This window comes from Saccostrea cucullata, unplaced genomic scaffold, assembly GCF_032062105.1.
Source record: "Saccostrea cucullata isolate Sc308-1 unplaced genomic scaffold, CSIRO_AGI_Scuc_v1 ctg991, whole genome shotgun sequence".
Taxonomy (NCBI): Eukaryota; Metazoa; Mollusca; class Bivalvia; order Ostreida; family Ostreidae; genus Saccostrea; species Saccostrea cuccullata.
In genome coordinates, this window is record NW_026933842.1 from 318,922 (window position 1) to 343,753 (window position 24,832).

The 24,832-nt window shown below is 33.6% G+C and overlaps 3 protein-coding genes and 1 long non-coding RNA gene across 4 annotated transcripts; all 4 read left to right on the forward strand.

Annotated features, from left to right (window-relative positions):
* The first annotated feature begins 1,994 nt into the window (after positions 1-1,994).
* LOC134239457 (uncharacterized) lies at positions 1,995-7,366 on the forward strand. The gene is made up of 3 exons (XM_062721638.1): positions 1,995-2,073; positions 2,233-2,340; positions 2,550-7,366. The coding sequence occupies exons 1-3, from the start codon at positions 2,013-2,015 to the stop codon at positions 7,343-7,345; spliced, it is 4,965 nt and encodes a 1,654-aa protein (XP_062577622.1). The 5' UTR covers positions 1,995-2,012; the 3' UTR covers positions 7,346-7,366.
* A 508-nt stretch (positions 7,367-7,874) lies between these two features.
* LOC134239478 (uncharacterized) lies at positions 7,875-8,824 on the forward strand. Its single transcript, XR_009986228.1, has 3 exons — positions 7,875-7,973; positions 8,445-8,494; positions 8,699-8,824. It is a non-coding gene; the product is annotated as an uncharacterized LOC134239478 (long non-coding RNA).
* Positions 8,825-12,196: 3,372 nt separating this feature from the next.
* On the forward strand, positions 12,197-13,443 carry LOC134239479 (uncharacterized). Its single transcript, XM_062721662.1, has 3 exons — positions 12,197-12,318; positions 12,605-12,757; positions 12,998-13,443. Exons 1-3 carry the CDS (start codon positions 12,201-12,203, stop codon positions 13,195-13,197), a joined length of 471 nt encoding a protein of 156 aa, XP_062577646.1. The 5' UTR covers positions 12,197-12,200; the 3' UTR covers positions 13,198-13,443.
* A 1,398-nt stretch (positions 13,444-14,841) lies between these two features.
* On the forward strand, positions 14,842-21,978 carry LOC134239458 (transmembrane protein 43-like). The gene is made up of 12 exons (XM_062721639.1): positions 14,842-14,929; positions 15,783-15,941; positions 16,910-17,044; positions 17,514-17,611; positions 18,241-18,290; positions 18,867-18,936; positions 19,224-19,294; positions 19,480-19,601; positions 20,166-20,237; positions 20,528-20,629; positions 21,017-21,134; positions 21,623-21,978. The coding sequence occupies exons 1-12, from the start codon at positions 14,915-14,917 to the stop codon at positions 21,835-21,837; spliced, it is 1,227 nt and encodes a 408-aa protein (XP_062577623.1). The 5' UTR covers positions 14,842-14,914; the 3' UTR covers positions 21,838-21,978.
* Positions 21,979-24,832: the final 2,854 nt, after the last annotated feature.

Genomic DNA, 24,832 nt, shown 5'->3' on the forward strand with positions numbered 1-24,832 from the left:
GCCTTAAAACAATTATAAGTTTGTAAGCAATGAAAGAGGGACAACCCTTGTAACGAAATATATTTTACTTGAAAATTATGCAGAACGCTATTCGGTTTACATTATATATGTACACAAGCTTTATTAATTTTTTTAAACACATCTTCACATGAAGAATGAAAAAAGGCATAAACAGAATACCATCTCATTAAGTGTTGCACACATTTTTTTTTACTATTATTACGCATGGTAAATCTTAAAATAATTTACTGTCAGTTCCTTTGACTCCAGCCGTTGCCACAAAGTAAAACATCATGGTATATTATGTTTCCAACGTTTGAAAGAATCAGAACGTAGATGATGACATAAGATACATGATTTAGTATGAGAGTAACTTCCTTTTTTTAAAAAATGAGACAAGTGTATAACCCAAATTACAGTTTGTAATCACCACTTTATTACATCGTACGGGGAATACGATAATTTGTCCTTAATAAAAAGAATAAAATTGCATAATTTTGTTCTCATCCTATATAATTTATCGTTGCCTCACTTTTCCCCTCAGTGGATGTGAATTTTGAAATTTTCAATGAAATAACATTACATTTTTTTAATAAATATTTGAAAGAAAACTAAAGGTATTAGGACCAATGAGCTCACATAAGGTAATACCCACCGCCTCCCATATGATTATATATAATGGCAAAGTTCATGTTTTTGCTGTTGGAAACCCAAAATAAGTGTCAGTCATAAAAGAAAAGTAAATTAGGAGATGCACATTGAAATTATGTTATAAAGAATTTGTGAAAGTAAATGTATCATTAAATTTTATTCAGTAGTATAGGAGCAGTTTCGAATAAGAGATAGGTACCCTTCATTATTACTGATAGACGGCAGTGTCCATTTTTTCTATGGGAAACAGGGCTTATGTGTTCGATCAAAAAGTAAAATAGAAGAAGCACAATATGGTTTTATATAACAGAGATTCTGTGAAAGTCTAATCGATCATGAAATTTCATTTAGTGGTATAAAATGAGTTGCGGATAAGATATGGGTACCCCAAATCATAACAGACGGACGTACGTACGAACGGACATCCCGAACACTATACCCTCCTGCTTTTCAAGTCGGGTGGGTGTGGGGGTTATACTTATCTTAAACATGCAATGTCTTTGTACTATTCAAGTCTAAACTATTCATATGTAATTTCTTAAGGTTAAAAAATTATTAAAAAGTCTAATAGCTTTGAAATATCAGAGTAAATTAATTAGCATTTGTAAAAGGGCGAGGATTGTTCATATCAGACAAAAATATTTCAAGTAATATATTTTGCATCATTTTTATAAGTTATAATGGATATATATTAAGTAGACGAAAATATATTCTAACCTGTATTTTCTACACTTATCTACTGCCTGCTATCTACATAGGCAGCGAACTAAAACAAGTTTACCCGAAATACGATACAATCGAAAACTTTATCGATTAAGCGCTTGCCCATCCAAGTTATGAATTTAAAAATAGACAATGAATGTGCGCATGCGCATATTGTACTTTGTTTTTGGTTCTTCATGAACTTGACGAATATATAGAACTTTTCATAATGTACTTTCAAAGATTAAGGTACGTGGAATGTCTCTGTGTTGATCCTTTTGTAACTAAACCTCCAATTAACAATATATATAGTTAGTTTCATATGAATGAACCTCACTATTTCAAGTTACTTTCGATTCTGATTTCAAGAAACGAAAGAACTTTATGATAAAAGGACATATTTTTTCTATCTGAAATGAAAGAAAGTCTATTTGTACCTACAAAGGTTATTTGTGTAGTTTACATTCATCGTCAAATTGTTGATGTTCAGTGGGTACAGAAAAGTTCACGAGGTATTTGTCGAGTCTTCCATCATGGGATTCGCCATTATAATGGGAGACTGGGGTATCATTTAGTGAGCTCAGTGCTCACAGTGTTTCTAGTTTTATTTAACAGGACCTTTTGTCTATTATTGTAGATAACGTACAACTTATACAGGTATGGCGGAAATAAGTCGCCCTAAAAGTGGAGGACGTCGGGATCGCAAAAACAAAGACTCAGGTTTGCTTCACTTTTTAACGTATCTTTATTTCTTTGAAAATAGTCTTTATGATGTCCATTCTATAGCCATTCATACATTCATCAATAAAGGAAACAGTCCTTATCTAACACGTTTTAGAGATATTTTCAATGCACTATGTTCTTATTTTTTGCTTTCAGACAAGAGTTCTTCCCCTGGCGAGACAAACATTAATATCTACCATACTGAGCAACATGGCAGCAATAACACTGTTATAATGCACTCCACAGCTTCAAAAGAGGATAAAGGTATTTTCGTGAATAATAAAAATACGCTGAATTTCAGAATCTATTTAAGTAAAAGTCAGACCCTACATATTACTTTTATTTTCCTTTCACTCAAACATTTGTCGTTACTTAGAAGCCTTGTTCTAAAGAAATGTTCACAAAAATCGTTCCACTGTGTCTTAAAGAAAATATATTATATTTTGTTTATCGTTGTTTTCTTTTATTTTCAGATGACCCGTCTTTTCGGAATGAAACAGTAATTGGCATGGTAAATACTATCCTCAATCCATCTAATTCCTCAAGGCCATCCATTATGTCCTTTCAAGAATTTAAGGAAAAATTCAGAAAAGAATACAAAGAGGAGTTTGAAAAAGTTTCTGGTGTTTCTGTATCACGATTTGTCGACAGAAACTGTCAATTCTTTGAAACAGTTCAAGACAAAAAACTCAGAATGATGATAAAGCAAATTCGGAGAAAAACTCCAAAGAAGAAAAAGAAAACAAAAAGAGGGGATCTGCAATTGGAACCAATATCCATAACGACTGGGGATTTATCTGAAGCTGAATATATGACTGCAGAATCAGAACAGTGCTCCGAAGAGTCTTCCGAAGAGAGTTCACCACGTGAAACTTATTTAGAATCATGCAAGGACAGGATAGGCCAAATGATAAGCGACACGTCTGATAGCGATGATAATGCAAAAACAGTAAAAGAATCTGATCCAATGTTTACAGAGTGGAAGCAAGTATGCAGAAATCAAAGTCGTGTCCCACCTTCCTCCCCAGAAATTCAATCTGTGCTACAACGACAGTTTTATAGAGCAATGTCAGAAGAAGAAAAAAGAGATTTGACAACGAGACTTTTACAAAAAAAGGATTCCCATGATCTTATTTTGAAACAATCTGTTAAAGAATATTTAAGTCATCCTTGTAAACTGGTTTTAGATCTTGTCAGTTTATGGAACACTACGGCACGTACAACTTCATATATTGTTATAAGACTTGACCAAAATATGAATATGTCTTTAATTTCGGACATTCTAAAATTAGATTTTTTCACATCTTTACCCCAATACCAATATTTTGAAGTTGAAGTTATGAAGAGTCCTTATGCGGTATTTGAAATTCCATCAAGTCACGGAGCAGGCCAACCAGTTATAACAAAGACCGAAATGAGACATTCTGAAATTTCGTCAGTCTGTTGGGAGCGTGATCAGTTATGGATTAGGAAATCAACATCCCAGTCTGCCCTTTCCTTATCGGATCCCTTACTTGCTATGGTATATCAATGGTTCGCTGGCGCTCAAGATTCAATTCCTCAAACAAAACCGAAATCAAGTAAAGTACCTCATGAAAGAAGTGTATCTTTAAGTCCTGGTCCTACAGAAAACAGAGAGGCCAACACTGACAAAAGAAAGAGCTCGCTGGAGAGTTTTCGAATTGCTGTAAAAGGATTTGTCAAAGGACAATATATTCTCATCGTTGGAAATATGCCAAAAGGAATGCAAAATATGGAGGCAATATCAACAGTCCCTTGGATTTATGTATTTGATTTTGATGCCACAAGCAGAGATTCAGGTCTTCTTTGTGTAAATGAAAATTTTATAAAGAAAAGACGGTCTCTTCATCTAACAAATTGGCTTCAAACACCAGCAGGAATATCAGAAAATGGAACATCATGGACATTTTTGCGTGGTAGAAGAGACAATCCTGAAAGTGTCTTTAAAAATACTAATGACTTGCGAGAATGGCTCCAGAGAGTAAAGGGAAATATTGATTTACACATTGAGCACATTCAAAGATATATCGAAGATTACACAGTCATTACTATAGTAATGTTTTGGCCATTAGATGAGAGTTTAGCTCAACATATGCATAAATTTTTAATACGGTTGGATGAAGGGCTCGATCCAAAGCCGAAGATAATTTTGTGCATTCCCGGAAAACCATTGACTGATATTGGCAATTCCATACTGACTTTGTTAAAAACCGAAATGGGTGAGAACCTTGTCATAATAGACTGTGATTTAAAACTTGTCTGTGGCTGTATCATTGACATTACTAAAGACCACCAAATTCAAACAAATGTAAAATATACCTTACCAACCGCTGATGATTGTAGTGACCCTTCCATTGAGGACAGTGGTGCAGCATGGCTTAAAGAAGAACTTGAGATTCTGTACCTTTCCAATCCATATACAAAATGCAAAATAGATGTGAAAGCTCTGGAAGAGGAGGGTGATACATTCTTCCGCGGAGGCACATTACATTGGTTTGCATGGTACGAAGTTGGTGCCGGCCATTTTGACGCACAGCGTGATCTCATGGCTGCTGTTATGAAAGCTATTAAGGTGTTTATTGACGAAAACAGATCAGGAGTAGTGACACTTTACCATGCACCTGGTTCTGGAGGAACAACTTTGGCCCAGAGAATACTGTGGGAATTCCACACACAGATTCCGTGTGCTCATGTAAAGTTGAGATCTGCATTGCCAGTAGCAAATCTTGTTGAGCGAATCGAAATGATATATGCCAAAACACACAGACCCGTCTTATTACTTCTTGATGGCGATGACGAAGTCAAAGTTAAGCAACTGATTAGAATTCTTAAAACCAACTACAGATGTTACATAATTATTCTTTATGTAAAAAGATACCCATATTCACAAAAGAAAGGTAACAAGCTTTTCCTGCAGGGAACTGTTTCTAAACAAGAAGCAAAGCGATTGGCACTTAAATTCAAAACTCAGTGTAAGGAGGACACAAAGAAACAAGAGCAGTTAAGCAAATTTTGCGAGGACGTTGAAAATGGTAAACAGCACCTCGTATATGAGTTTGGGCTTGCTGCTTACTTGCATGAATATAAAGGTATTAGCAAGTACGTAAAGGGGTATTTGTGGCCAGCAAAGAAGAGTGACACAGAGGCATTTTCTCTAGGGAGAAAACTCTTATCCTACCTATCCCTAGCATATTACTACGGTCAGACTGCTCTGCCTTTGCAGTTTTTCTATGCATTACTTCACAAACCCCCAAATTACCTCATTGAAATGGATGATTTGCCCCAACCAGTCTCACAATTTGTAGTCTTTGATAAAAACGAATGCAAATCAAACAGTATTCGAATTTGTCACTATCTAATTGCGAAGGAAATTTTGGAACAGGTTCTTGGTAATGGATCTGAGGAAAGAAACACACAGCTTTGTCTGACAGCAAGACAGAACCTTGCTTATTTTTGCGAAGAGTTTATCGAATATGCAAGCAGGAAGGGGGTAAAATCGGGAAACATTGTTTATTTTCTAACAAGAATTTTCATTTTCCGTGACAATAAGGATATGGGTGAGAATGCTGAACAAATACGGAAGAAGCCTGTACTTTCTAGACTTATGTTGGATATTTGTTCCAAAGGTCCATTTTTTACCGAACGCTTGAACGTTCTCAAAAAATTAACAGAAGCTTTTCCCAATGACCAAAACTTCCATGCACATTTGGGACGTTTTTATGCGTATTGTCGACCAAATGAAGACGACAAAGCTGAAAAATGTCTTCAGAGGGCTACGGAGATCTGTGAAAGACAAATTGGAAATAAAACAAAAGGAGACCTGGATGAAAGGCTATTGCATTCATTGATGCATGTATATCACATCTATGGAACAGTACTGCAGAAGAGGATTGCTAGATACACTGGACAATCACCAACCGATGAACCAGACATCGAAACAACGGAAGAGATATTTGATGAGAGGTTGCAAGAACTTATTCAACTTGCTAAGTTGTCTTGTGAATACTTTAAAAAGTGTAGGGACTTCACCCCAGATGGTCACGAATCATGTTATGGCTTTGTGGGTGAGATAACAGTTCGTCTACAAATATGTGACTTTATTGAGAGGAATTTTAAAGAACTCGATGAGTCGTCAGGAATAAAGGCTTACCTCTCTTACAGCGACGAAAAACATTCCACTGGGAGGAAATTTGTTAAGAAAAGTGTTTATTGCATAGACAATTTACTCATGGAATGTTTCTATACTTTAGAAGATGATGATATTGACCATTCAGTGCAGAAAGTTATATTTTGGTATAACCATCTTTTCAGTAAACATGCTGTTGATTTAGAAGAACTAGCAGAGGGCGACGACATTCATGCATACAGACTTCAGATTGCTGCAAAGAAACTCAAGTACAGTTCAAGCGAAACAAACTTAATGATGCTTGAAAAAATTGACAGAGAAGAAGACATCACTGCAATAGTTCATTTGTACGAAAATATCTTCAGAGAAACCATTTCAATTGAAAGCAAACCAGCGCTAGATAGAGACTACACAGAATGGATCTTTGCCATCAGACACAGGCTTTTTAATGAAGTCTACTCTATTGAAACAGTGTTACAACATGTTCGCAGGTGGCATGAATTACTACATTCTCCCATGTCAAAATTCTACCTATTTATTTTAACAAGTCTTCTCGGGTTTGGAAAGAACAACACAAATGGAAGCAGTGAGTCTTTATCCGAAGCAAACATTCTAAAGAAAGACATGGAAAAAGTAAGCAGGTTTGTTTTGAAGCCAAAATACCCCAGAGAATGGCTAAGAAAAAATGGAGAAGGGATAAAAACACTGGAGCCAGGTATGCGATTCATGGGATATGTCGTCTTGGATGACCGCAATCTCAAAGAAGATATATATCAAACACTCCGAATTTGTAAAGGTACAATCTGTGCGCCAAACAACAGAAAACTAGGAGGTTTCATTTCACTGGATCTTGGAAACAATGTAGTTCCTGTTCGGGTATTTTATATTCCGAACAAGGCAAACTTAGCTAGCACTGCTCACGCTGAGAAACGTGTCGAGTTTATACTTGGATTTAGTCTACATAGTGGCTGGGAAGCTTTCAATGTTCGACTTCTTGAAAAGTACCCTTGCCCAAAACTACACTGCAATGCTCACATAGAACTTACAAGTGCAGACGATAATGTTAAATGCCCTAGTTGTCAAAAGATTGTACATAGAGATGAATTCCCAGAAGTTCTTTAAAAAGAGAGTGTGATGTTAATGTTTTCTATAGTGATTATAAAAAATATATATAAATACATGTAGAGAAGTATTTCAATAAAAGAGGCGAAGAAAATATTTGCTTTTGTGTGTACGAAAAAGAAATAATAAAAAATTAAGTAATAAAACAAAGTCAATACTCAATGAAGTTACCATGTGCATGAAGCAATTTTATTTATTTACTTGATATCTCTTGGTTGTTTTTCACGATTTTACAGGAGACTAATATAAACAGAAGTATTTGATCTTTTATTTGTAATTTAATATTCTTATAGTTAGGAATATGCCAAGAATGATATTTAAACACAAAGTCACTAATTGACAAAAAGTAAATATAAATAAATTTTATGAGTATTATACATCCACTGCGGAAACGTATAAATATACATTTCTATAAAGGAAATTATATTGAGAGGATTTCAAGGAAATATAAACAGATGTGTAACAGGTACATAGATAATGATATTGACCAAATTGATTTTAGTTTAATTGCAATAAAAAGAGATATAATGGAAGTGTAGTGAGTTAAAATGAACGCAATATTTTCAATAATTTTTATTTTACCATTGTGGATGAGATTAGTTTGTGTCAAGAGTAATATTTGTCGTGGGTAGGTACAAAATATGTATATATATGGCATATTTCAACATTAAGACAGCTCTGTACACTGCATGATAAAATGTTCAGGTGATGTGGGGCTGTTTTATGCAGCTAACGTGACATCGACTTAGATGTAGATGTACAGTGTAGGATACTCGTAAAATAAAGAGGAATATTCAGATTTTAACACACTTTGTTATAAAGAAATTAATTTTTTCTTCATTTAATTTATAAATATTTGATATTTATACAAAAACACATGCATTTTTCTGAAAAAATATGGTAAAAATGAACTCTGTACATATATTTTTCCTTTCTATTGTACGTTTTAAAGCCAAATGAGCAGTCATAATATCGTTTAATCTGAGAGACGGGAAAAACATATGCCTTTCTTTAAAAACAAAGCTTAAACACTTGTCAAATGATTTAATATGACAAGAACTAAGAAAATATGTTTTCCAAAACTGTTTTGTTTATTTAGCAACTGTTGCAATGGCTACAAATGGAATAATGACAAAACATCATGTATTCGTGAGTTTTTTGAGTTCTGTATTTATTAAGTTCTGGCGTTTTGAAAAATGAATTAATGTACGTATATCCACTTTATTTCGAAATCATTCTAAAATGTACTGTGGAGTTCATTATAATTCCATTTTTAAAAATGATTGCAATAAACATATTAAGCTAATAGTTCCTTAGAAAAAAAGATAAATTGTCTACTTTAAACTTTTATAGCATGCGATTCGGGCTTTTATGGACAAAATTGCAGTACCAAATGCCGTTATCCTTCATTTGGTGAATTGTGTCAATCAGAATGCTTCTGTACAGAATCTGAATGTAATCCTAGTAGAGGATGCCTACGTTTAGGTAAGTTACTGAGTATTCTCTATAAAGTTCTACCTCATTATTGAAAACAGATATAAAATCTCGGTCTATTTTGATATGAGCCAACCAGAAAGTGCGCGATATAAATATCTAAAATCTTTATTAAACTAGAGGTACTAGGAGCAATGAGCTCACTAATTATAAATGATACCCCACCTTCCATATGATTTTAATAGCAAAGTCCATGGTTTGCTCTGAGAGATCCGAAATACGTGTCAGATCAAAAAGTAAAGTAGAAGGTGCACAATGGCATTATGTAATCAAGAATCTGTAAAAGTATCATTAAATTTTATTCAGTGGTGTAGAAGGAGTCCCGGATAAGAGAACGGTACTATTCAACAGTATTGAAAGAATGGCAGTGTCCATGTTTTCCTTTGGGTAACTCAACATGTGTCGGATCAAAAAGTGAAAAGTAGGAGGTCATAATGGTATTATGTAAGAAAGAGTCTGTGAAAGTCTCAATAAATTTCATTCAAACGTATAATTTTGAGGAGTTGCGGATACGAGTTGGGTACCCCAAAGCGTAACAGACGGACAGGCGGACTGACGGACATCCCGATCACTATATATCCTCCCACTTTCAAGCGGAGGTATTATATAAATGGTGCCTGTTTTGGAGGGTAACAGTTGAAACTGACACCCCAAGGAAAACCATTGTCAATCGACGCGTCAGCGGAGGTTGACAATGGTTTTCCGAGGGGTGTCATATTTCAACTGTTACCCTCCAAAACAGGCACCATTTATTTTATTATACTGAATGTCTTCTTGATTTAGGATGTCAGAAAAAATCAAAGTACTCAGAAGTACAGAGAGCCGGGCTCGTTTACAGAGTAGAATGGATTTCTTACATGAATCACGTTTATATTCTGATGAAAAAATTATTCTAAAACTATCGATATAAATGATAAGACACTGACAGTGAGTTTACCGCGGTCCGATTTTGTCAGAATCAGAATTAATCTGGTACCGCAGCTGAATGTACACAAACAGGCCAGTCTGGTTCCCTCTCCTGCTTAATACCTCGTATGTGTAGAGAACTACGGTAACACTGATTATCAAAAATCCTTACGCTAATGAACTATGTTCTTTGACTTATGAAGTTTTCAAAGTCATTAATACTAATGTTTATTTTATATAGATAAAACTTCGTTTTATTTTTGTTGCTTTATTTAGCGTTTGTATTATCTCAAAAGCGGTTGAGAGTAAGAACTATATTTTTGCATGTAACTTTAAAATGGCGACTATGGGGTTAACATCCTGCCTTGAACAGGATCACATAAGCCGGCAATTGCTCTTTCAGCAATAAGCCCGGCTAAAAATCGTCGATCGTCTTTACGTTCTCGTCTAGAAAGCTTTCAAACTCCACGCTACTTCGAAAAAGATTTACTGACCTCTTTATTGTTTATTTGATACTGTAAGAGTCCTTTATCATCTAAAGTTTCGTTATTTCTGCACTCGCAAGCATGTTTCGTCTGTCGTTTGTTGTTTTCAAGAAAGCTACATCGGACGCAAGCTTTTATGGACGTCAAGTTTATTCAAGTTAAAACTTTCAAACGCACAACTGACGTTTTGAGAATTCTACGGTGAACCGTACGCGCATAATTTCATGCGCATGTGACATTACCGTTGTGTTACCCGTTGTCACGTGTGTTGCTAAGGCTGAGGGTAATAGAACGGATTGTTAACTGCGTCTAAACCAATCAGATTTTAGTATCTAACATGAAAGTATAATAAAACAACTTATTCTCTAACTTCGTAATTCTGGATGTGTGAAAATAAGCTAGGTTTTACCACTGTTGCATTTATATTTCATACATAAAGTACAGATGTTATTTTACGTACAAATATTATTTAATAACGTTTTATTAATGTCTATAAAATTGAACAAGATGTGTTTGTGAAACATTGATACCCCTGTATGGCAACAAAGTGAAGGTTAAATTTTATCAAATACAAATCAACATGTTGATACAACTGTACCCAAAGTAAGGCTACAAGAAATACAAAATTTAATGTGAAATATAAAACCCTAGCGTCACCTGTTCAAAAGTTATGGCCAAAGTAAAAAAAAAAATTTAAGGTATGTCAAGCATCGGGGTCAAGGATAAAGGGCCAAGGTTGTTGCTTTCTAAAGAAAGGTCTTGTCACAAAGATTACATATGGGAAGTATGAAAGCCCTAGCCCTAACCGTTCAAAAGTTATGGCCTAGGTTGAAAACTCTTTAAAGTAGGTCAAACTTTAAGGTCAAAGGGTCAAAGTTGTTGGTATCCTAGGAAAGGTCTTGTAATAGGGATTACATATGTGAGGCATGAAAGCCCTAACCTTTACAATTAAGAAGCTTAACCAAGGTTAAGTTTTTTTTAAACTTTAAGGTCAAGCTCCAAGGTCAAGGTCAAAAAGTGAACGTTGTTGGTATCCAAATGAAGAACTTGTCACAAAGAGTAGTTACATAATTGTTATAGGTCCTGTTAGCCTTATTACTTGAAAATGGACTTGTATCAAAAAATTTGCCCAGGCCCCTAGATCATAAACTGAGAACAGATTTAAATCAAAATTTATATTTTGAATATCTTGAGTTTAATTTATTTTGTTTGCTTAAAAATTTGCAAGTTTATATAATATTCAAATTTAAACATAATTATCAAGAAAAGGACAAAGTACATGTATGGTAACAGCCGATTCTGGTCTCTTAATTATTTGATGTAAAAATCAGAACACTCAAAATTGATATAGCTTGTAATTAAGACCTTGAAATGATGCTTCTTACAGAATCAACAGTTTGTAGTTAAAACCAGCATTGAATTTGATTCAAAGCTTACATGGAGGTAATAAGAAAGCGCAGAAATAGGACATTTTCCCGAATTTCCTCAATTCTGTTGGAATTTCGTCATATTTGATACAATTCTCTTCGGAAAACATAAAGCACAAGCTTGCCTACATGTACATCCCATAGCTTCGAACCATTTGATACTCATTTTGTGACAAGAGTGACAACAGGTTTTTATTTATGAACTTTTGCATCTTTCTAAAATACACCCAAAATCAGGGGCCAAAAGGGAGTCTTATCTTGTCCTTTGCTTTCTTATCATGATTATTTCAAAAGTTATGGTGATTATAAAGTTTGGCATGTCGATTTGTTCTTAGTTTATGGTCCTGGGGCCTAGCCATCTATCCGGGCCGTTGTTTCTGACATCACTTTTTTCCAAGTATTCTTCCATGTATTTTAAATAATTGGTTGGTTTTATCTCGTTAGTAGGTGCATAGATATAGCTTTGATACTAAATAACGTCATTCATACGTTGTCTTTAACAGCTGATATATCATTCAAATATAACTTTCTTCAGAGTGTCCTATGGGATTTTTTGGAAGACATTGCGAACGTTCGTGTACGTTTCCAAGTTACGGCCCTGGTTGTCAGATGGAGTGCTTCTGCACTGAAGATGTTTGCAACCCAACCACAGGATGTGCAAGTATAATGATCAATTCTGCATAATAATTAACAAATTTAATTTTCTTAATACTTATTTACATATTGAATATTCAGATACCAAAATTATCTATACTTGAATAAGAAAAATACTTCAAAGGACTGCTACATAAAATAAAAATGAAAGGGAAAGGGAGTCTCAAAATTTAAAAAAAACATTAGAACAAAAATTAATATACGCTTGTTTTTGCAAGTACCTGTGGTAGATAAAATTTGTAATTAAGCACAATTATATTTCTCATCTTGCGTGTGACTTATAAATGTTTCAGATCTGTCAGAGGCAACCACACAATTGCAAGAGATCGTTGCGTCAGTTTCCACCCCCGAGGTTTGGAATTCTGAATTGAGAAGCTCTTCAATATCTACATTATATTCTGACATATCAAAAAAGACAAAAAACATTCCAAAAAGTTTCAAAAGTGGTATACCAAATTTTTTTTTTGAATAAACTTTTCGTCGAAATAAGTGTATCACGTTCTTAGAAACACACACGCTTGTAGTTTATTTTAAAAGCTTTTTCTTTCTTTAAAGTAGAAAAGAAGATTTTTTTAAATGCCTTGTACATGTATTATCAATTTGATTAAAACTTAGCATTTCGTTTCACTTGAAGTTTATCAAAGAAAATTCAGAAAGATGTATATTTAAGTTCCTTTTTTTCACAGATAGAAAATGTCCACCTTTCTCTAATTGGACATTTCTAGGAGTAAGAGCTCAAGCCGGTGCAATGTTAGTGAGCATAGTTATTCTCGGAGCACTTTCTCTTATCATTATCTTGCTATACATGTGCGTGTCGTTAAAAATCTTCTTAACTCGAAGAGACTCGAGATCGACGCTCAGAAGAATAGAAAGTTTCCAAACATAAGGTTTTATGGTAGGAGTGAGTGAAATACAGTTTAAATATCTTGGATTATTTATTTAATTGATTAATTAGTACATTTCAATTCTTTTTTTTTTTTCATTTTAAATTTTCATTTTTCATTTTAGTGTGGATACAATGTATGTGCCGCACATGTATAGAGCTGGATTTCGGTTTGATGTTAGAGAAGAAAAAATATACGTCACACAGAATATTTTACTAGTATGAGTTCAGATTGTAAGTTTAGAAATAAAGGAGATAATTTTCAATTTTATTTTATGTTTTCTTTCCAGTGTGTGGCTGATACATGTACATGAAGTACATGTAGTTATAAAGAATTAATTATTAAGTTGCATGAGATATATATATAATGTTTTGACCCGTCCGTCAGTCTTTTTTTTTTTCAGCACAACTCATAAACCGCTACACAAATTCCGTCAAACTTTTCAGATATATTTAGGACACAATGTATAGATTTGCATATTACCAGGAAATTCCGATCACTTTATTTTTTCTGGGAATTTCCGCATTTTTCAACTTAGATTTATGGCCATATCTTGAATATAGAGATGAATAATTTGTCAACGCAACTCCTCAAAATAAAACAATGCACACAATTTCGTCAAACTTTGCAGATATTTAGGACACGATGTGTATATGTGCATATTACCAGGAAATTCCAATTTCTTTATTTTTTCGGGAATTTCTGCACTTTTCAGTTAAGATTTTTGGCCATATCTTGATTATGAAGATGAACAGTTTGTCAGCACAACTCCTCCCTCATAAACCGTTAAACAGACATTTAGGACACAATGTGTAGATGTGCATATACCAGGAAATTCGGATTCCTTTATTTTTTCTGGGAATTTCAGCACTTCGACTTTTGGGGGAGCGTGGGATATGTGAGCTTTGCTCACTTTTTCTTGCATTTCGATTTGATCACATACATGTAAATCACTGAAAATGAAATGAAATATTCAGTTTTTAGGATTAAAAGAAAATGATCATGATTTCTTTCAATAGAATTTGCTCAACTTAAATGAGAAAATTTAAGTTATACCTGCATGCGAAGCTTATATAAAACTGACTACAATGTAATATTCCCTAAACAAGCTAAAACTGTAAGAAAAAATAGAGCAAATTCTTATCAGCTAATTCTCTTCAGTTAAATTATTTAACTTGATTTAGTATATAGTATCATCTGATAAACGCTATTTGATATGTAGTCTTTGCATGCAAAAAGACTGAAAAAATACACTAGTTAAAATCTTTTGAAATAGAAATAAGTATCTAGACATGCATCACCTGGCTGATTAGCAACAGTATTTTTATTCCAAATGTCAAGGAAAGATAAAAAGATAAAATTCTTGACCTTAGCTTGAAGGAGAATTCGTCCTTAAAGGGGTTTCATCCCCCCCCCCCCCCCCAATGTTTACCCCAATCGTCAGATTCTTTTCATAAGAAATTGTACTGTTAGGCCCTATCTTAAATATCACTAAGACGGGTATTGGATACGTATGTCGCCATGACGGCGAGACTTGCATCATGCAAGAAACATTTTTTCCGAAACATTTTATGCTCAAGGTAACAAAAAAGTAACATCAACCAATCAGATCACGACTTATCTACTTCCGGTAAAAGGTAAACAACTTTCGTTTCTTTTTTGTTGCTGCATCATTTTCTGTTGCAATCGATTTAATAAGAAACTGTCATTTATTTTAGTATGTACAGAAGTCATGTAAGTATTGCAGGCAACCATTTTTGTATGGATATTTTTGTGAAACCTTGCACGTGCTGACTTGTTGATTACCTGTTTTAAGGTATCTTATCGTATCATTATCTAATTTCTTCTCAAACCATATCTAAATTTTCTGGAAGTAGGGGACTCAGTGCAAGTACGTTTGACCTAACAGTAGCAAAGGTAAATTCGAAGCGACTTGTTCTTGCTATACTCTTTCAAACTACAGTATAGTATCAGTCAATGTTGTTCTGGTCACTTTTGTGTTGCATGAATTTTACCCATAATCTGCGTATCTACAAAAAACATTCATTTTTGAGATATCTTATTGAATGAAAAATAATAATTGTGGCTGATAAGACCAAAGTATATTGAAGGGGTTTAAAATGGATCTGTCTTGCGTATAAATACTTTAGAAATATTTCAATTGCTTCTAGTTTTGTTTAATCCATAATTGGCTCTGAAAGCTTTCAGCAAGACATTGGCTGAAATAAGGACCCCATGCTTATTATCTAGGTGGTTTAACTTTTAAACTACTGGCAAAGCTTTGAATCTCTCTTACATCCCCTTTTTCTTCATGTCGTTGTCATTCTAGACTTAAAGCAACAATGAGATGATTTGAACCACCAATGAACATGATGCTTTTTGTTGACGTGTGCTAAACATAACAGACCTGTAGAAAAAATAAGGCTATAGGGAACAATTAAGGCCATAATGCTACATGTATGTGAAACAATGCAATCACTAAAAACCACTATTGACTGAGCCAATAAGCTGATATACATACCTTAGTCTCATGTATGATGTATAAGATTTCCTTTTAAATAATTTTCTTTTTTTTTGAACATGGCAGTACCCTGACGCTCCAGGTCATCACAATATGGATAGCCACACTCGAGTGTCTTATCGACGTAATCCTGGATTTCTGGAGAGGATTGGTCAGAGTCTGATTGGTGTACTGGTGGGGATAGCCCTGCTCATTGGAGCCTCAGTTCTGTTGTTCTGGAATGAGGTGAGGTTTCAACTTCAGTTTATTATACAGAAACACCACAACACTTTTACAGTGCAGTAACAATCTCCATGTCTTGTAAAGATATTTACTTGTATGTCATGTACTTAGATTTCATATATCACAGTTATTGATGATTACATGTACTGATTAAGGTCAGACGACACGTTCCTCCAAAATATATAATTTTCCGTAAGAATTTGTCATTGAAGTAAATGTACTGAAACAAGTTTCCTCACAAAAAAGTAGGGTACCTTACCAGGCATTTGGCCAAGATACCATTGGGTCATATTCCTTATGGGCAATCTTCTACATGGCATATAACACAATTTTTTGTGTACTTATATTTAAAAACAATTTGAAAACAATATAGAAATCAGAAGAGAATAATAATATATGACAAATATGATTTTTTTTAATATAATACCAAGAGATACAAAACATATATTTGAGGAACGTGTCGTCTGACCTTAATTGTCCTTTCAGCTTATTTTGTGCAAAGGACATGCATAATTTATTAAGATCATTCACCCCAAAACAGAACTCCATATTCTTGTGTCTATGGCAATATTCAAATGTATTTTGAAACACGATCTAGTTTGACACCTGCGCTCAAAGTAAACAGTACATGCCTCCTAACCCCAAGCTTTACGACTGGAACTTTCTTCTAATCCGTGATTGGTTGCTCGTGCAACAGACTCTTTCCATGTTAATGTTGAAAATATGAGTTGACCAATCACGTGAATTGTCAACGCTGGATGCATCTGACGAAAAAGATCATGATGTAATGCAAAACTTCACACTTAACTGAAATTAATAATATACATTTAGATATAAGTAAATGAATTTGTCACTTCAAAATATAATCCAGTAGTGTAACATGTATCCATGTTTTATCTTAATTACATGCAGTAAGAATACAGTGCATAACTTCGAAACGTCATGTACTCTATTAAAATATTGTGTTGTAGGGAAGAGCTGTTAAAACTGCCAAGTCTTTAGATGAAGGACTAAGCAAGGTTAAGGTCCAGGAAAATATTTTTGGGATCAATACAAACAATGATGGAGCACTAATCTACATCACTGGAGAGTTATCTACTGGAAAGGTATACAAAAGTTTGGATTAAAAAAATGAATCTCACAATCTGAAAATGAAAAGACAAAGCAAATGTTCATTTAAAATGCCAATTTCATTGTGGTAAACTTTCATTACATGTACTTCGTACGCAGTAAGTGTTTTATGCACAGTGTACATGATGTAATATTCTTAATCATGTTAATGAAATGGTGTACTTTTTAAGTATTTTATCCTCAATATTTCAAATCCTTGGATATCTCTGAGTTATTTTTTTAATGTGAAGGTTAGCCCTAAAACACATGCAAGTGACGCAGTTGTTGTCCTACGTATGAACCCCTAACCCTCCCTTTGATTTTAGTTGAAAAAAAATTGAAGTTAAATATGTGCAACTTACACAATATACCGTATTTAAAGTGTATTGCTACTACTTGTAAAAAAAGAATGTGTATATATATGTACACTGAAGCTTTAATATACATCTCTCGACTTCTCTACAGCAACCATTGGTAGACGATTTACACTATGTGACGGTAAATGCAGTTAAATTACAGAGAACAGTAGAAATGTACCAGTGGGTGGAGACTGAGACAAAAAGGTCAGAGGGCAAAGGTCATCAACTGTAAAATTGATTCATTCATTTTTTGTACATTATTCTTGTGTACATGTTCTTTTATTGGGGGAGTTACATACAGTTTGGGTAAGTAGGATTCAGAATTGTTCAAAAGAAGAGCCACACCCATCTCTATCATGACCTCCTGGGGAGGGGGTCATGGGCTTATAGTTCTTTGAAAAAAATATTTAAATAAATGAAAGGAGGGTTAGAGTATCAATTGTTGCTTGTACTTTCTCATAAATCTGAAATTTGATATTTATCAACTCATATCTTAAAAACCTTGAATCTGTCAAAACACCTGCATGCATGAGCAATTAAATACTGAATTATGCTAAATTTTGTTTTGAGAGAATCATAATTATGGTGAAACCCCTTTGTAAATGAAAATGATGTGTCTACATATATTCTTACATGTATATGTTCAGGAGTATTTCTAATGTTATAAGCATTTAATAACAGTGCCTGCATAAGAATTAAAATTGAAGGTTACATATTTATGTACTTTACAATTTCAAATTATTTAATGTCTATGTCAGGTTTTGTTCTTTATGATGAGAGGTATCTATTTATCTTGGTAACAAACTTGTTATAGCTTTTTTTCCCCTTTGCAGAGAATACAATGAAGGTGGACAAACTAGAACAGAAACCACATACTCATATGGTAAGTCATACAGAAACCACATACTCAATGGTAAGTCAGACAAACACCACATACTCATATGGTAAGTCAGATAGAAACCACATACTCATATGGCAAGTCAGACAAACACCACATACTCATATGGTAAGTCAGACAAACACCACATACTCATATGGTAAGTCAGATAGAAACCACATACTCATATGGTAAGTCAGACAAACACCACATACTCATATGGTAAGTCAGACACAAACCACATACTCAAATTGTATTAAGTCAGACAAACACCACATTCTCATATGGTAAGTCAGATAGAAAGCACATACTCATATGGTAAGCCACACAGAAACCATACTTACATATTTTAAAGTTTATCATATTGAAACCACTTTATTCTCATATCAGTCATATGTTAGTCAGTTATTGAATAATGCGAGTGATGGTATTCATGGAAAACGCAGTTGAATTGAATATTGCTAATAACAAGCTTTTTCATACATGTACATAGATTATGTATGTTGGTGTTTTATTTCTGAATCGCAATTTTAAAGCAAATATAGAAACAGATCATGTACCAAGTATCTTACTTAATTTTAGATTTGGAATGGAGATCCAATTTAGTTAATAGTGACTCATTTGATAACCCAGTTGGCCACAAGAATTCAAGGTATACTTTTCTCCCTTTCTTTTTTGCATTGCTCTGTGACATAAATTACATATGATGTGGATGCATATGCAAGTCACCTTTTGTTTGCATTGGACTAACATATTAAAACAGGTTATATTAAAAAAAACAACTCAGGAGTATAAATATTAGATGGTGGAGCAATTTACTACATATTTGTCATCCGTATAGGCTTTAAAAATATGTATACGTAGGTACAGTGTACCGACATTAAACTGTTATGTGCTTGGTATATGATTTCTTTCATAATTTCATGTTGTACTTTTTAGGAATTTCCCAGTTGAATCAAAGACACAAGTAGCCAGTCCAGTTCATGTTGGAATATACCATCTCTCAAGTGGTGAATATAATCAGACAATGTCAGATCTACATAGAAATATAAAAGTTGAATAATTCCATAGCTCCATGCATGTTTTAATTACATTTCTAAATAAAGTGAAATGTTATGTGAAAATGTCTATAGTTCAATACTGTCTCCTTTGAAATCCTGAAATCTTACTGAAATTTGCTATATTCTTTCTTCAGGATTGGTTGACCAGATAAATGACTTCCACCCCATTCCCTCTGAGCTTCTCCCTGTGCCTCATGATGGATACGTGGTGTTTAATGGGATGTACTACATGTCTCAGAACCCCAGGAAACCTCAGGTATCAAAGGCTTATATGTCAATAACTTTACAGTATTTTACCATGTGAATATTCAGTTTCACTTTTTCTCTCCAACATCAATAACTCAAATATCATGGATATGTCAAAGTGATTTGATGGTCTGAAAATTTTATTCTATGTCCCACTGAGTTCAAAATGACATGTTTGACTGCATTTGTTTCATAGGAATTCATATACATGTATTTGGAGGCATTATTAGTTTAATTCATTAATTCACATCATTTTTTGCAAGATTAAGACTAAATTCTAGTAAAGAGTATGATACTGTATATTTCTAAATATTAAAAGAAAATATTTTATTGTGGTAAATTACATTAGTGTATGCAACATTAGAAATAAGTGTGTAATGTCAGGGGCAATAACTCTCAAGTCCAGTATGCACCATAAATCTTTTGATTTACTCAATGCATTTGTCTGATGCTGTGTATAAGCAGACAAAGACATAACACTGCAATGAATATTGTATGTCTCTTTGAAGAATAAACAGAGATGGAAATTGATATCTATCAGATGTTTTTTTTATATGCAATTTTTTTTCTCTAGGCAGGAGACATCCGAGTGAGCTATAAATATGCCGGAATAAGTGGAGAGTCGACATTAGGGAAACCTGATGTGGTAAGATAGGATACAAGACCTGTATGAAGAAACTCGTTCAAATTACTGCACCATCTATTTATATTTCTGACTTTCCCTGTGTTCAAAATTGTATTGTAAAATGTTTTCTGATATTAAATTTCATATATTTATTAATATTAAAAATAGTACACGTATCAGTTCAATACTTTAAAATTCAAGATCATTGATTATAATGAAAATCAGAAAAAGTTAATATGATACATGTAATATTATTGTGATTCAAAATTACTTGACTAGATAAGATTGAACTTTTTTTCTCACCCTGTCAGGTCAGCATTATAGGCAAGCAGTCCGGTAACTCCATTGTTCTTTATGAAGCAGATCATGGGTATGACTTGCTCTTTCTCTACATGGGAAGACATTCTCCAGAGGTAATATTATTGTAACTTTAAACTAAAATACAATATGTACCAGTACATGTATGAAAGCAGCCCCAAATAACTAGAGACTCACTGCTGGCCTTCTAATACATGTAGTTCATATACACTGTAGCTGAATGTATGTAAATGCTTATTTTCTAAATTATTGGAATATTTTAAGCCAATTGTTTCCAATGGTGTGGGTTTTTTTAACCTTTTTGTCAAGATACATGAACTGTTACAAATGATTCTATCAAAAAGAAGGAGCTAAGAAAGATAACTCAATTTGATGTGATTTGACCCATGATGTTCTGACACTAAATTGGTTTGAATTTTATGTTTATTTCCATGTGTTTCTGACATTGAAACTTTATAATTTATAGAATTCTTGCATTGTAGGCCATATTTTCTAAGGAGCAGCAGAAGAACACTATGATCTCCTGGGCCGTGAGGTTTGGGGGCTGGCTGCTAATGTTTGTAGGATTTGGATGTTTAACAAGCATCATCAGAACTCTAGGTATGATACATAATAAAGAAAGGGTAGTGTGTATACTAAATCAAAGGGAAGTTGTTGAAAACATTACAGTCATTATACTCACATTCATTCCTTTTCTTTTACTTTGAATATAATGGTCCACTCTTAATGAAAATAGAAGGTAGGATCTGCGATATCCTTTTCTAGTGAGAAGTATAATGGTCCACTCTTAATGAAAATAGAAGGTAGGATCTGCGATATCCTTTTCTAGTGAGAAGTATAATTAGAAAGTTCCCCTTTTTTAAAGTTAGGGATTTTATTTGGTGGCTGTCATCACCCCCCCCCCCCAAGGGGGGGATGTTGCAAGTTGCTGCAACAGTGTAATTGCAACAGTAAAATTAAATAACCCAACAAAATAGACTGCATCTTCAATGAATAAAGGTTATATACAATTAGTGCACTGTTAATGCCATCATAATGGTATATTGATTTGAAAATTATTTCCAACTTACTTTTTCTTTTATTTTCAGTTGATTGGTTACCAATAATCCGTGAGCTGGTGGCCATCGGAGTTACCATGATGAACCTTTGTTTATCCATCAGCCTGTCTCTAACAGTGATAGCCATTGGCTGGATTGCTTACCGTCCATTAATGGGAATAGCCATTTTAGCAATGGCTGCCATGCCATTCTTTATGGCTAAATTTAGATCAAGGGGGTCCCATGGACACACTTCTTATGATTGACAGCATAACTTCTTTATATGTAGAAGATTTTTTTCTACCCATCCAAAAAATGTCTTTCATTCAAACTGTCTTCATATAAATATTGTATTCAGTATTTTGTTCTAGTTTTAATATATTGTACTAGTAGTTGTAATCTGAAAACAGAAATATTTTTTTCCTGATTTTTTTCTCTTCATATTCTCCATTAGATCATTTTTTTTTAAGAAAAAGGTTAAAATTTTTGTCATTTTTCATTTTGTAAATTCAACATTACCATGCTTGTAAAAAGCCCTTTAGAGGTACAGTATTTCTCTTTATGTTTTAGAATGCAGTGTTTTGATTAACTTAATAGACTGTGTATTCCACAGAGAGACAGACTGATAGGGAAGAGACAATAATAAAAATTCTTCCTAAAATTTTCCAAGACAGTTGGTTTAAACATATTTTTTGTTGATAATGGTAAACTAATACATGTATGTAGCATTAAAAAAAACCACCTGAGACCTCCAAATAGTACTTGCCAAATCCATCTGAAATGGAAATCCACGAACTTCCCTTGTAGATGCATAGTAAATATTGCATTTTCTCTTTTTTTATTAGCACAATCCTTTTTGTACAGGTATTTAATATGGATTAGTGAGTTGTCCATCTGCACTTAATTATTCACATCAACAGCTTAAAATCTCAATAATCATTTAGTAAAAGGGAATCATTGAAACTAGTGTAAATTCACATTTAAAAAAAAATTTCAATATTTAAACTACGCAGAAAAAATAAATATATTTATACATGTATATTCTTTTTAGGTATACACTGTAAATTATGAAGGAAACTGTAATGTACACAAAGTTCTTGTATCTTTATTACATGTAATGTGAAAAAAATCATTTCATTAAATTGATGATTTGTTACTGCAAGAGCAATTAGCTTAAGGATGGGGCTTAATTCAGTTAAGTCTTCTTAGTTAGAAAAAGTAAAATGGGGATTTATGAAAGTACATACATGTATAGCAATGCTTTTGTTGAATCTGTTCTTTTAGTATATTAGAAGTTATTCTTAATTACATGTAATACTGCATATATTTGTTATGTTTAATTTTTTTTTCTGTTCTTTAGGAGGTAAATACTAATAGTGTTCTAAGGTGATTGGAAAGAAGTACTTGTAGTTATTGTATACTTGATTTTTATAAGTTTTTGTTGAATATATTTACTGGAGGTACCCTTTATGTCATTTATCCTAGTAGGATAGTTAATTTTGATAGTTTTTGATTATTTGCTTTATATTTACACTTGTGATAATCAATACATGTATTAATGAGGCTTCCGTATTTTTGTCAAATAAAAGGATTCAATAAATAAATTAAAAAACACATCTTAATTTTGTTATTTCAACCACACTTTATAAAGTTAGGTATATTTCTAAACTTATCATAGCCCCTCCACCCCTCTGTCCTGTAACTCCTAATAATTTAAGCAGTAACAAAATTCGTTTTTAGCTCACCTGAGCTTCAAAATTTGACCTTGACTTGACACTCGGTGCCACTGAGCAGTGAGGGATCTTAAATTTAATTATTGTGCTAATGCCTGCCGTGACACAGGGCTTCAGTAATGAGTTATTATGGTCTTATCCGAAGAACCCGTAATTTTTACTCAAAGTGACTGGCGAAGGAATAGTTGCTACCCATTATTTATCGACTTATGTCAGTTGCGGCCGAGATTCGAACTCGCAACTTCCGATTACGGAGCATGCGCTCTATACCGACTTTTGATCGAGAAACTACACGTGTGTCGTGTGTACGAGGGGTGTTAGAAAAGTTCGCGGACAAGTTCAATTGTGAGCGCGCTATTTCTACGAAACCGGTCAAACTTTCCAGATAAAATCTTCACCCTTTTTCCAATAAATATACAAGAATTTGGTGCTCTCCGGTTATTATTGAAAAATATACAGCTTTTTTATTTTGATAAAACTTGCTTCACGGAGCATGCTATATTTTGGCACGTCTACATCACAAAAACTCTTTATTAAAATTAAAAATTGCACAATTGTAGCGCAAAGAGATTAATGATATTTTACCTGCCGCTAAAGTATTCATAAAACGTCACTGGGAGAAGTATTGAACTAAATTGGAGGGTATATGACTGTCTTATGGCCGTTTATAAATGATCAACGCGTAAAAACACGGCCAAAAATCGGAACGTCATTGAGCGTCATGGAGCACCGCACTACGTAAAAATTATGTATGCAGAATAGAAAATGTCTAAAAAGAGATAAAAATGTTCAAGATGCTGCCAGGAATTTCCTACACCTACAAAGGACAAGTTTTCAAATGGTTGTAGCTTCATAAGAACGGAAGGATTGACATTTTGAATGATTAACTCCATCGATACTTCAATACTCCCGCATCGCATTGACGTTGCGTTGCGCCTATATGGTTTTGCATAGTTTCCATAACTGATCGATTAATTGATTAACTGCATAGACATTTTAAAGATCTCAATAATATCCGAATCAGTACAAAGGACATTATAGAAGAAAAGTAACATGTCTTGATATAGATATTCAATTTAAAAGTAGAAAAAAGATCAGAAAAATCTGAAGAAATGGAAGATTTATAGAACTGCGACAAAGCTTAACGGGTTGTTGTCTGGTTGTCACGTCGCCTTACGTCAAGTGATTGCTCCGTGAATAGCATGACCTCATAGTAAAAATCGTTGTAAATTTTCAAGATTTTAGTAAAAGGACCTGATTTTTTATATACTATTAAACAAAATGCAGGAATTTATTCAGACATAGGTCATACTTCACAGTACACAATAGATTTTCCGTAATTCAATGTGTCCGCGAACTTTTCTAACGACCCTCGTATCTGTTTGACTTTAAAGCTGTCAACACCTGTATTTAAAAAAGTTTATCTCTTTATATTTACATCCACTGAATATTTTCTCCTTTATTTCTTAAGAAAACCCATTGCGTTCATCACCGCATGAACTACATTAGGCATATCGCCTGTACAGAT

Bases quoted from the DNA above. Each gene is read 5' to 3' on its own strand.
- LOC134239457 (XM_062721638.1), top strand. From the start codon at position 2,013: ATGGCGGAAATAAGTCGCCCTAAAAGTGGAGGACGTCGGGATCGCAAA. The intron at 2,074-2,232 runs GTTTGCTTCACT...TTTTGCTTTCAG, and splicing joins TCGCAAAAACAAAGACTCAG to ACAAGAGTTCTTCCCCTGGC. The intron at 2,341-2,549 runs GTATTTTCGTGA...TTTTATTTTCAG, and splicing joins AGCTTCAAAAGAGGATAAAG to ATGACCCGTCTTTTCGGAAT.
- LOC134239479 (XM_062721662.1), top strand. From the start codon at position 12,201: ATGGGATTTTTTGGAAGACATTGCGAACGTTCGTGTACGTTTCCAAGT. The intron at 12,319-12,604 runs GTATAATGATCA...TAAATGTTTCAG, and splicing joins CCCAACCACAGGATGTGCAA to ATCTGTCAGAGGCAACCACA. The intron at 12,758-12,997 runs GTATACCAAATT...TTTTTTTCACAG, and splicing joins TCCAAAAAGTTTCAAAAGTG to ATAGAAAATGTCCACCTTTC.
- LOC134239458 (XM_062721639.1), top strand. The intron at 19,295-19,479 runs GTGAATATAATC...TTCTTTCTTCAG, and splicing joins AATATACCATCTCTCAAGTG to GATTGGTTGACCAGATAAAT. The intron at 20,630-21,016 runs GTAATATTATTG...CTTGCATTGTAG, and splicing joins TGGGAAGACATTCTCCAGAG to GCCATATTTTCTAAGGAGCA.